Source organism: Atheta coriaria, unplaced genomic scaffold (genome assembly GCF_025399875.1).
Source record: "Atheta coriaria isolate IRGN ID8LTWV9N9 unplaced genomic scaffold, Caltech_Dcor_3.1 hic_scaffold_6_pilon, whole genome shotgun sequence".
Classification (NCBI taxonomy): domain Eukaryota; kingdom Metazoa; phylum Arthropoda; class Insecta; order Coleoptera; family Staphylinidae; genus Dalotia; species Dalotia coriaria.
Window position 1 is genome coordinate 9,146,019 of NW_027045448.1, and position 12,790 is coordinate 9,158,808.

Consider the following 12,790-nt stretch of genomic DNA (forward strand, 5'->3'; position numbering starts at 1 on the left):
AAAGATGTGGAGACAAGTGAAAAATTTAAACTTTTATTGGCATATTGTCCTGGCCGCCATCTTGCGAGCGATATTCGTTTGCTACGGCATATACCATGACGAACATTTTACGGTTTCATACACGGACATTGATTACAAAGTATTTACGGACGCGGCTCGTCATGTTTTAGCAAATGAGTCCCCATACGCCAGACACACCTACCGCTACTCACCTTTGATGGCAATTATTTTAACACCGAATATTCTATTGCATCATGCGTTCGGTAAAATACTGTTTTCCCTGGTCGATTTGCTAGTCGCGGTTCTCATTCGTGCAATTGTTCTGAAGGTCATTGCACAACATGAGGTATTTAAAAGCACTAATACTAATAATGGACAGATCACAGAAAAAGGTGATGGTAATAACAAAACAGAACTTAACAAGCCTTCACTGAAAAGCATCCGGAACCGAAGTCGAAAGAGCAAGCATGAAAAATATGACAAAAAGTTTATTTATAAGTTCAAGAGCGATAACGAAGTTCAAGCTGACGTGGCAGCCATGTTGTGGTTGTATAATCCATTAACAATTGCCATCGCTACCAGAGGCAGTTGTGACTCCATGGCAGGACTTTTCGTTCTTCTATCATTATATTTGCTTCAATGCAAGAAGAAGTACTTCTCCGCAGGATTAGTGCACGGAATTTCGGTACATTTTAGGCTGTATCCGATTATATACAGTCTTGCAATGTTCATGTACCTTAGTAAATATTCTTACTACACAACGAATAGGTTTACATATGCAAAAAATCAAGCACGTCTGCTCCAGATTCAAAATCAGCAGAATGGCAATACTAACAATGGAAAGAAGTCGAAGAAGGAACTGAAAAACGCCGAAAACCGCATGATGCAGCAGAAACAAGACAAAACTGTCGCGCAATTCAATGAAGGGCCATTAATCATCGACCAACGCAAGACTATATTCAAATTGGTGTATTTGATGCATCTATGGCCGAATCTTGACCAGTTACGATTGGTTTTTGGTTGCCTTCTTTCTCTGGGCATCGTGACTGGTATTTTCTACTATCTTTACGGCTACACTTTCCTTTTTGAAACATACATTTATCACCTAATTCGCACAGACACCAGACACAACTTTTCGTTATTTTTCTACCTGCAATACCTAACTGCTGGTGTGAAAAATATCGGTATGTGGCAGAAGGTGCTAATCGGTTTGCCGCAGCTAGTGCTCCTATTGGTGTTCTCTGTACGCTACGGTTTGAACAAATTCTCGCTGAATTTCTCCATCCTGACGCAGACGATCACGATGGTCACCTACAATACGGTGCTCACTTCGCAATACTTCGTTTGGATTATGGTCGTGCTACCGCTAAGCGTGTGGCAGATCAAAATGTCGCTGAAGATGGCAGCGTTTTTTGTGCTGATTTGGTTCGCAGCACAAGCGGCATGGCTGATGCCAGCTTATTTCCTAGAGTTTCATGGTCAAAATACGTTCCTGTTCATTTGGCTGCAAAGCGTTTCGTTTTTCTGCGCCAATGTAGCTATTCTCGGCAGACTGATTATGAATTACATGCCAGCGCGCAAGGAAAAAGTTAAAAATAATTAAAATATGTAGAAAGTTAACAGTTACCTCTAAAGTATGAGAATAGTTAGAATTTAAAATTTTGTGTGATTTTTAAGGGGTAGGTAATTTGTAAGAGTTTGTCACGTTTGTATCACCACAAAAATAAATACCAAATTGAAACTCGTAAGTTGCTGCTAGTTGCGTTTGAATTTTCCGCGGGTGAATTTTATTCCTGCGTACATGCTCGAGTATGATCGGCTAACTTCGTATGTTACATTCACCGCGCAATTTTGTTTTCTGTAAATTAATTTATTTTTATTATAACTGTTAAATAGCATTTTCTTTGATCATCTTCACGATGTATCATTTGTTTAATATTTTATTCTGCGTCGTACGTAGTTTTAATAATGTTTTATTAACAGTTTCGTGAAAAGACAGTAAATGTCAGTGTTTCGAACGGACATGCGCAAAGCGCACAAAATGAGGTCATAATCATGGTGGTGTTGAAACGGTACGGTCGTCTTCTCGTAGTTGTTGTTACAAAATAGTGAAATAGTGATTGATCGCGTTCAACATCAAAGATTAGCTCGTGTGCACCAGCAGCCAAAATGATTCTCGCACACGATTAACAATAAAAGGATATTCTCCTAAACTGTGCGGGTAGTGCGTATTGCAAACATTCTGCGCCTTGACGTCGATTAGCAGGAAACGAGAGGGGAAAAAAAGGTGAGCAAAACCATATGTCTGATAATTCCAGCAGGTAGGAACGGGTGCAACTAGTTTACCGCTGTTTATTTATACCCAACGAAGGTCAACCCCGTGTGTTTGTATCGAAATCGTATTAATTCGTGTCATTTTATATTGATATCCGGTGCGTAGATAATTCGCTGGCAAATCGCGAGCGCACAGCGAACTCAAGAAACCAATTGGACTTTCTGTTCGCACCAGGAAAGACTGCTGTTGCTCGTAAATCATAAATTGATTAGTTGTGTTATACGTCATGATTAGTCCGTGTTGATTGAAAAAACCTGAGTGTGTTTATTGACTTAAATAGAAAGGTCAGTGTTACTTTTGTTTTATATTACATGTTTAACAATGATGTTAATATTGTGTTTTCATTGAAACACGGAAGTATATAATTATTTAGCGTCTAATTTAAATTTACGTAGAATTGTGTATTAAAGTAATGTTTGACGCAATGAATCATCACGTAGAAATGTAAAATAATGATAAAAGTTATTGTTCTACAGAAATCAGCAATATTTTATCAGTGATATTTCCAGATATGAGGGAATTTGAGATATGCGGTGTCGTTCTCGAGATTTTCAAATTAAGAAATGCGACAAAAATTGTTTGAACGACCTTCTGCGCAGACGGTTTTATCGCCTCAGGTTTTTGCACTCGCGAGATATTTTGTAAGCCATACGGCGGCGCAAGACGTGCGAAAGGCGTAAATAAAAGCTTCGCGACCATCATTCGTTACCATCATCGTTGAAAAATATTACGGTACTCGTGAGAAACACCGCGCACGACGTGCTCAGGCATTGCTTTGTCGTGCAATCCGTTCGTGTTCTACCGTTCGTCTTTGTACAATGTGTACTTGTTATTACGGCTTTCAAATTCAGTGGAAACAAAACACTACGACAGACAAAAGATAGAACGAACAAATGAGGCGATTGTTATACGTATTGCAAACATTTATATTTAGACGTTGGAGACGACAGATTTGCATCATTAATTCTTTATAGTTTCGCAATGATCTACAATATTTCACAGCTAAAATTACACTTGAAGATCAAATCAATTAAAATTAATTGCGTTAAATCAAAATCCTTCACGAGTAAAACTAGGTTGAATTTTTTAATATATTTTTCACGCCCTGTATAATATAAGTATGTAAATTTTGTGACGGAGTGACGAAGTCATGGTCATTTTTGCAATATTGTTTCAACAATGTCAACCTTGTTTGTGAATACGATAATTTTCGCTAATTTTGCATTGAAAGTCGAAATATCACTGATTTTTTTATTCACTGGCATCGCTTATCAGTTGCGTTGTTTTTGTTGTTTCAGTTTACGTACGCGCAGAAAATGAGTTCGACGACAGCAGCATCGTCGAGTGCGGCCAGCGGTGGCAGTAGTGCAGCGACGATGGCGATAAGCCTCAACAACACCATCCTCAGCACGGCGGCAACAGCCGTCCGCGCCGCTCCGTCCGAGCCCATCTTTTTGCAGACGAAGACGGCGCAATGGATTGCCGGTTGCTTCGTCTGGGCGGCGCTCTTTCTGACATGCCAGCAGGTATGTAACTCATTCATTGCTTTCACGCAATAAAACGTAACACATTTCGAACATAATACATACTTTAGAATAAATAATTCATATGTATGCATATTTATTCATGCTTAGGAGTGTAATCAGTTCAAGTTGCATGTTATTAACAAACATTTACAGTTTCGCGGAAATAAACTGAGTTGCGTTTGCGTTACTAGGAACATCTTGAAATGTTCCAACTAGGATTTTATCTTTGATGAGAAAGCAAGTTAAATAGTGAGCAAAGAGCGGAAAAGGTCAACAACTCCATCATTGGATAATTCACTTTCGATTTCTCGTTCCGTTTGCGCGCTCGGTTGAAGAAACTGGCTACATGCTACAAACATTTTTTATTCTACGAGTGCATTTGTTTAAGACATTCTTTTTTTATTTCTTTCCTGTATAGATTTATCATCATCTGCGGTGGTACACAAATCCGGCCGAGCAACGTTGGATAGTTAGGATTTTATTCATCGTTCCCATTTATGGTACATATTCGTGGATAAGTTTGCTTTTCTTCAATTCGGAGAGCTACTATGTGTACTTCTTCACTGTGCGCGACTGTTATGAAGGTACGCAAAGGTCTATTACTTATTTCGTGGAATTTATACAGGAAATGTGGTCAAAATATTTAATAACCACAAAAATAACTGAGTTTTATTAATTTGTTTTGGAGTTTTAATCGAATATCGAAGTTATCTTTTGACCTAGTTTAAATCTAAATTTATACTCTTTTCAGCCTTTGTAATTTATAACTTCCTGTCGTTATGCTACGAGTATCTTGGCGGTGAGGGCAACATTATGTCCGAGATCCGCGGCAAACCAATCAAATCCAGCTGCATTTACGGAACCTGCTGTCTCACTGGAAAGACATACACTATCGGGTTTCTGCGTTTTTGTAAACAAGCCACACTGCAATTCTGTCTGGTGAAACCACTGATGGCGTTCGTCATTATTTTCCTGCAAGCATTCGGTCATTATCATGATGGCGATTGGAGGTATACATGACAGCTGCTCTTTTAAGTAGTTAATAAGCACAATTGATCATTGCACTCTAATTTTACGATTGCAATATTGTAAATTAATATATTTCTTTCAGTCCGGATGGTGGTTACCTGTATACGACCATCATTTACAATATTTCTATATCGCTGGCGCTTTATGGCTTATTCCTGTTCTACTTTGCCACGCGAGATTTACTGACGCCATTTGAGCCAGTCCTGAAGTTCTGCACCGTAAAATCGGTCATTTTCTTATCTTTTTGGCAAGGTAAGTTCAATAACAATGAAATAAAATACCCGCAGAATCATAAACTGATATAACCATCACACAACCCGATAAATTTCAATTTTGTGATCTTCTTTACTCTGAAATATGTATAAGTTAAGACTCTGGAGAACCGTAGACACTTTCTAGGGGCGTTATTTTGATTCCATTTTTGAGTTCAGAGTTTAGGCACGTTTCCTAAGCCTTCTGCTCATGCAAAATTTAATAGCAAGACATAAATTCGTGTTACGCTTGAATTGCACTTTTCTTATGATCCCTCTGCGCTGCAGGTAGAGCCGAACGTGCATGAGCACATGTTTAATAATAAAAACGTATATTTCTAGGCGTCGGCCTTGCAATGCTTGAAAAGGCTGAGGTGATCTCGCCGATCATCGATAGCAACGGCACTAGGACATCAGCCGGTACCGTCTCAGCCGGCTATCAGAATTTCCTTATTTGCATCGAAATGTTTGCGGCGGCCGTCGCCCTGCGCTACGCCTTCCCGCATCGGGTGTACGTCCAGGGATGCATTACGGATTCACAGGGTAGATCCGTTACGATGCAGAGCATTTCGAGTAGCTTAAAGGTAGAATTTCATTACTTATTTAACCACCGAGGGCTAAATATTAATGTTTTGTGTCCGGCAGGAAACAATGAATCCTAGAGACATTATGACAGACGCCATTCACAACTTCCATCCACAATATCAGCAGTATACACAATACAGTTCGGGTAAGTTGATTGTTAACATGTCGTGTATCTGTTGTTCAGTGTGTATTGCGTACCTTTCGTATATGTCACAACTCGTTTTATAATTTATAATTTAATTTTTGTAACTTTTGAAATTTATTGGTTGTTTCTGCATGCACGTTTGTATGTATATTTTCAGAGGTCGTGTCGCAACTGCCATATGAGAAGTTGTAATTGAACCGCGCACGCAGTCGTGTAAACATCATTTGCGAATTCATTGCGAAGAATCCTCGTCCGCATGTTGCATGCCGCTAAATGAGCCTTCGCCTTCTCAAAGCCTACGGCTGGATGCTTGCATACATCACTCACAATTACATTCAGCATTAAGTAACGATGGCGCAGCAACGCTAAATGGATAAACTATCGAAAATCATTAATAATTTATTGATTTATGTAACTATATTATTGTTCTATATGGTACGACCCGTTTGAAACTTTTCTCGGCAACGAATTTTTTTAATTTTTATAGATTTGAACAATGCTTAGTCACAAAGATACTTAAATATATTGCATAATATAGTTACAATAATTTTGACTAGTTAGTCTTAGAACAGACAGTCTACTACTTAGTAATTTATGTGATAATAGAACGATGAAGTACTTAAGTGCCTCTATACATTACTGCAATTGAATAGGTATAAATTTGGCATCACGTAATTTTCTATTTTGTTTAGCTGATTATTTTTATTTGTACATATTATAATGTTATTAACAGAAAGGTAAACATAAAAACAACGCGCAATACTTATATCTAGCAGGACCTATATTCAGATTGCATTTATAACGTGAACGCAATGAATGTATTATTTGTAGTGAACTGTAAATATTTTGAATTGAGTATATGCAGTTGTGAATGGAAAAATAAATCTCGTAAAAGTTACGCTGTGTAAACTAGTTGAAACTTCAAATAAGTTGAAATTAGAATAGCAGCAGAATTTCCATTTGCAATGCGTATGCATTATGCGTGTTGTATTTATATATTTGAACGTGTTGTATTCTGTTTATTTTTTGGCATTTGGTACTAGCAATTTTGGATTGTACTTATAAATTAGTATGACAAAAAACATTAAAAGGAATGCATGGCAGTCTTTTATGATTTTTATTGCGCTTTCTAAATGTTTATTACAATTGTTGTGAACAGTATACAGTTAAGAATGTCATAATTATATAAAATACAAACTATTTGCGTGAAAGTATATAAAAATTTCAATGGAACATGTTATCGCACAAGGTACAATGTCTAGATGGAATTTCTAGATGATTTAGTATCTTCCTGATTGTATTTCAGGTGGGAAGAATTCGCGCGGGCAGCGAATATCTACTTTTGATCCTGACGACCCGATGAGTCCCACTGGCGGCGTCGTACCTGCGACATACAACAGCGTAGACACATCCAGCATGACGCCACTTCCGAGCAAAGTGTCCACTATCTCGCCGGCCAATTACACGGAGAAGACGATGCTTCTTAGCTCTGATGAAGAGAATTAATCGAAACGCATTCACATTAGCGCAAGCCTACTACGATTTCATGACAAAATTATATTATATTAACAAATATTAACAATTAACTAAACCCGTAAATTATTATCAATGCAGTAATCACCACAAGACTGCCGTGCTAATTAATCAACTACTATAAGTATAAGTGGAGTGATGAAATGCATGAACAAAATCTAAATACGTGTACATTTACCTCTATACAAGTTGTTTCATGTTATATTTATCATTTTCTTGTTTTATTGAAAAGATATTGACGGATGCTATTAGATCGGCAAATTATTTATCATAATTAATCGAGAAATATTTTTCTACAGATAGTTTATATATTCACACATTCCAATCCATTGTACTGATGCTTTCTTATGATTTCCATGATGTTTGTTTGTTAGTTGTACTTAATTTTGGAGAGACAGGTATAATTTTGTTGAAAGCATACATATATTTGTTAATTTTTAAATTGTAATGAAGTACGTATTATCAAATATTCCTATTTTAATGGTGACGATGTGATAGTGTAGTTTAATTATGAATGGATCATTGTGCAATTGTAAAAATCAAAACGATATATTGTTGTACCTGTATCAATTTCAGTTAAAGTAACTACTTGTTGGTTTCCAATTAAATTTTGTATTTTAGCCAAAGATTATCGATAAGTATTGCAATCAGTAGATATTTTTTTATATGATGTATGATTGCTTTAACGTTTAAATTAAATATACAAATTACCGTTTATTTCCGTAAAATAGTAGTTTATCCTCGACGACCTAGAAACATATGGAAAATTAGACATGATTGCCCTGTGAATTAAATAAATTTGCTATATGTTCAGAAGCAAGTTTCATAAGTCTACCCTATTGTACTATTTACTCATCGGGTACAATAGAAATGGTATCAAGTAATAACTAAATATAGTAAATATTCAATGCATACTAAAATTGTTTTCAATTTTGACACTACTACACGGACAATACCAGTGTCTATAAAGAAACAAGTTTTTCTTATCTCATCTAACTGGTGTGCGTTCCCCACGTTGTCAGCACACGCGGTTGGTTTGCGTACGGTGTTAGTCTCATTCTTACCGTCAGCTAATCTGAACGCGCAAGTCTTCGCGGCTCCTTAAGTTAATCCGTTTTTCTTTGCTTTATTACGTTTTGTTCACAATTACCTTGTGCGATAGTGCAGAAGTGCAGGAGTGCAGGAGATGTTCGGTATGTGATAAACGCGGATTGAACATACGCAAAGTTACTTCTGCATGAGTGATGTACCGTTAGCCGTCGGATACTCCTCGATAAATTTCACCAGTGAAATGCCGCTAACAACTTCAACAATTATATCAAGGTATGTTCTCGCATTTCTTTAACTATAGAAGAAATTAATAATACGTACTTTTTTTAAATCACATAGGTTGTATCATATATTACTCTTTGCATTTTTCAATTGATTGCTTTACTTTAATGCACATATAGAATTTTTCGTAGGTGAAGGATATGCCATTTGATCCTCTCTATCTCTTGTAGTTTATAAGATATCGCTAACGAACATAATTGCTCATATTTCTAATTTAACTAGCCTATCTTATAGAAAATTTTTCGTTGGTTAAGGATATGCCATTCGATCCTCTCTATCTCTTTTAGTTTAGAAAATATCGCTAACGAACAAACCCAGCTTAACTCATCTGATAGGCATTATTAAATTGTTTATGACTGGCATTTTCATACAACAACACAGTTGTTGCATATTTGATAAAATGTGTTTTAAACCTGCCATTACTAGATAGTCGTTTAGATGGCACTACGATGCACGTTTTCGCGTTAAATATTGCTTGTCGGTGGTAGTGAGTGCACATCGTGTCCGTGTGGGATCACGCGATTTCGCGCAAGAGATAAGTTTGTTTACCTGCAGGTATCGAATCTTTATTTCGTGGAATCAAAACACACCGTTGCTGTTTGTTATATTAGTATCGTAAATTTAAGCAAATATTCTTCAATTCTTTCATGAATATAACGAACAGTTTTATATTAATTTTAATATTTTATTATAAAAATCAGCAAGAATGCAAAACATTTTTATTATCAGCAGATCACTGAAGCACATATCACTTAAATATTTTATGTAAAATCTGGCACTCTGTCAGCATAATAAATCAGAATTACACAAATCGAATTTTAATTTTTCATTACTTTTTAATAATCTAAATTTTGAAACTACTGTATCATTCATAGATGGCCCTAGCATTACCCAAAAATCGTAAAATAGATTTGTATTGTTCATTTCTATATTTATCGGCAAGCGCGAGCATTCGACACGAGAATTGTGTTTGTTTTGAACACAATTCACACTTTCTTATCGCATTGCCGTGTGTCGTCGTTGCCATCCCCTCACGCCGCATGTTACTGCATCATACTTTAAAACAGCATAGATGTTTATTTGTCTCCGCTGTTTTAATATAATATTAGGTACATGAATATAATGTTTTCTTTTCTTATTTACAGTATATGCCGTGCCTTAGAGTCCGATGTGATCTGCATTGGTAAGTTTATAATTCAATTATATTTTTCATTTTAATTCCTGCGTCGTACATAAGTTTTTATTTACGTAGTTTTTTTTGCGTTCCACCGCGTGTTACAAAGACACAAGACAGTCGCGTTTCAATCCGCTACTCTCTTTTAGTATCTCTTTTAGTTTTCGATATATTCACAATCGGAGAAAACTCTCAAAGAAATGAAAAAAATCGCTTTTTTGCACTTTTATACACGATTTTAGAACCTTTACACTCCGTATTTTAATTATTTTCTTATCTTATCTCATAGAGACTTTTCCAAACTTTCATAATCTTCGATCGACTGGCCGCTAGCGCTTTTAGTTTAAAAGATATGTCCTAAATTATCAAAAAGCAGATATCGCACCCCCCTTGCCATTTTTTCGCAATGGGAATCACTTCTACCGTTACTCCCTACGGTGCCCTGAACTCGAGTCACCTTAACCGCTAGCCTCGTACTGTGCCCTGAACACGAGTCACTGTTGCCGCTAGCCTCGTACGGTGCCCTGAACACAAGTCACTTTTACCGCCAGCCTCGTAAGGTGCCCTAAACACGAGTCACTGTTAGCGCTAGCCTCGTACGGTACTCTATTTATTGCAAGAAAATTCCGTAACGCGAGGTTTAATGATAGTTGTGTGTATACGCACTTGTACTCCTTGCGCTAGGAATTGTAGTTTTTTTTAGCATAACACGCGAACGCGGTCTTAAACTAAGTTCGGAATAATTTTCCCAGATGCATAATTTAATTCTTTATTTCCCTGTATCAAAATTTATTGCGAGAAAATTCCGTAACGCGAGTTATATTGAAAGTTGTGTGTATACGCGCTAGTACTCGTTGCGCTAAGAATTATAGTTTTTTTGATATAACACGCGAACGCGGTATCACAATAAGTTTGAAATAATTTTCCCAGATGCAGAATTCAATTTTGTATCTGCCTGTATCGAAATTTATTGCGAGAAAATTCCGTAACGCTAGTTATATTTAAAGTTGTGTGTGTGCGCCGCAGTACTCGTTGCGTTGGGAATTGTAGTTTTTTGACATAACACGCAATCGCGGGGTCGCAATAAGTTCGGAATAATAATCCCAGATGCAGAATTAAATTATGTATCTCCCTGTATCGAAATTTTCACTGACACAAAAGAAAACATATACAGGGTCGAATGAAAACGAGCGGCGTTTGTAGTGTTCAGAGTTTTTTTGTTTGCACTTTAAATTTTTCTTTTGTAACACCCTGTTTATTTGTTTCCATTTTCAATCACCTAGTAAATTGGCTATTTACTAATTTCATTATTCCGGTAGAACTTTATGAAGTAGTACTTGCTGGCATGCAGGTCGTATTTCAGTCCTGTTTCAATATGGCGACATGAATTCTGTTGACTTGTAAAATCTAAACTTGTATTCTATTGTTAATAAAGAAATGTTAAGAAATATTATGTCTTATGCTTTGAATGTACCCCTTCTATAATTTCAGGTAGAGGTCTCTAAGAGAGTTCCCTCTCTCAGGGGTTGATCCCCTCTATAAAAATTGTTAAGGTAACCTGTATGATTTGTGCACTCCTTCTTTCATTTCAGCTACAGGTCAGAACTTGTAAGAATATTTTTAAGTGGCACCTCTCCTGAGGCGACTTAAAACTTAGAAATATTTGAACAAGACCTTATAAGGATTGTCCTTATAAGGAGTTCTCCCTCTCTGGGGGTGATCCCCCACCATAAAAATTGTTGATATGCCTGATAATTTCGGGGATGAAGCGCAGAGACATCGTAGCTGTAGGATGGGCCGGGAGCAATGGACGCATCGAAGCAGTGGGCGATCGACCAGAGCGCCGGAGGCGCTCTGGGAGATCGACCGTAGACTGTCTTATAACGACACGTGCCAAAAAATTTAAAAATCTGATCCTCCCCTGTTCTCTTTCTTCTATCTCCTCCTCTTCTCTACTCTACTCCTCTGTTGTTCTCTTCTTTCTATCTTCTCCTATTCTCTACTACTCTCATTCTTCTATTTCTCTGTTCTCCCGTTCTCCACTTCTCTTATTTTGCCTCCACTTGAATTTCAATTTCTCTTATATTTCGTTGCAATTCATATATGCAACCCAAATTTCACCTGATATTTTTATATTTGAGAAAAATGCCTTCTATACCTGGGATTCGATCCGTGTCTGCTAGCATGCCAGCAGGTGCACGTCTCCACTCGACCACCGAGTGTTTTTATTATTGTTATTTGATTCTTCTATTTATGTTTCTACTTTAATCATGTTTTTAAAAACAACAACACAATTCAAGCAACAGTTAGTTATGTTATACCCGTTGCACACACATAAAACTTATAAGCCATATATTATTTAAAACTGAAAACAACAAAGAGGATACCACAAAGAAATATGAATGAGAATATTATTATTGGTTTTATTGACAACATTTACAAATACATACATACATTTTTTTAAGGAAAAACATTGGCGACTATTAAATCCTATGGAAAATATACCTTAAAACATGCGCAACTGTAAACCATCTGCAATGAATATTACAAACTGCAAGGCTCTTCAATTCGGACACTTCTTCACTGTGTACATACGTTGCCTATTTATACGAATTAAATACAAATCCATGATATTCTTCTGTGTATTCTTCTATTTATATGCGAAAAATAATCACCGACGGCCGACGGAAATGCGCATATTATCTGGCAAAATTCCAATAAATCCTAGTATTATAGTCGATTGTTTATTGAATATAGATCAATTACGATCTGCTAAAACCAAACCAGTCGCGAAGAACGCTCACGATTCATTTAGTATCCGGAATGGAGCTGCGTACGACTGCACGCGGCTTCATCGGCCGGCGGAGTACACACGCGCAC

General features: G+C 36.9%; 2 protein-coding genes and 2 long non-coding RNA genes across 6 annotated transcripts; 3 read left to right on the top strand and 1 right to left on the bottom strand.

Annotated features, from left to right (window-relative positions):
- Positions 1-4: 4 nt before the first annotated feature.
- PIG-M (Phosphatidylinositol glycan anchor biosynthesis class M) lies at positions 5-1,748 on the top strand. The gene has a single exon (XM_065306122.1). The coding sequence runs from the start codon at positions 5-7 to the stop codon at positions 1,601-1,603; it is 1,599 nt and encodes a 532-aa protein (XP_065162194.1). The 3' UTR covers positions 1,604-1,748.
- A 272-nt stretch (positions 1,749-2,020) lies between these two features.
- On the top strand, positions 2,021-8,132 carry Tmep (Transmembrane endosomal protein). Of its 3 annotated transcripts, none has more exons than XM_065306123.1 (8): positions 2,021-2,287; positions 3,634-3,861; positions 4,280-4,445; positions 4,613-4,871; positions 4,973-5,142; positions 5,484-5,725; positions 5,787-5,871; positions 7,178-8,132. In XM_065306123.1, exons 2-8 carry the CDS (start codon positions 3,652-3,654, stop codon positions 7,375-7,377), a joined length of 1,332 nt encoding a protein of 443 aa, XP_065162195.1. In that variant the 5' UTR covers positions 2,021-2,287; positions 3,634-3,651; the 3' UTR covers positions 7,378-8,132. The 3 variants fall into 3 exon arrangements, with proteins under 3 accessions (XP_065162195.1, XP_065162197.1, XP_065162196.1); XM_065306125.1 differs by lacking the exon at positions 7,178-8,132 and adding an exon at positions 6,029-6,974 and having other exon boundaries at positions 2,023-2,287; XM_065306124.1 differs by lacking the exon at positions 2,021-2,287 and adding an exon at positions 2,442-2,619.
- On the bottom strand, positions 6,976-9,332 carry LOC135794742 (uncharacterized). Its single transcript, XR_010548946.1, has 2 exons — positions 8,776-9,332; positions 6,976-8,708 (listed from the first exon to the last, which is right to left on the bottom strand). It is a non-coding gene; the product is annotated as an uncharacterized lncRNA (long non-coding RNA).
- LOC135794741 (uncharacterized) lies at positions 8,587-11,358 on the top strand. The gene is made up of 2 exons (XR_010548945.1): positions 8,587-8,727; positions 9,882-11,358. It is a non-coding gene; the product is annotated as an uncharacterized lncRNA (long non-coding RNA).
- Positions 11,359-12,790: the final 1,432 nt, after the last annotated feature.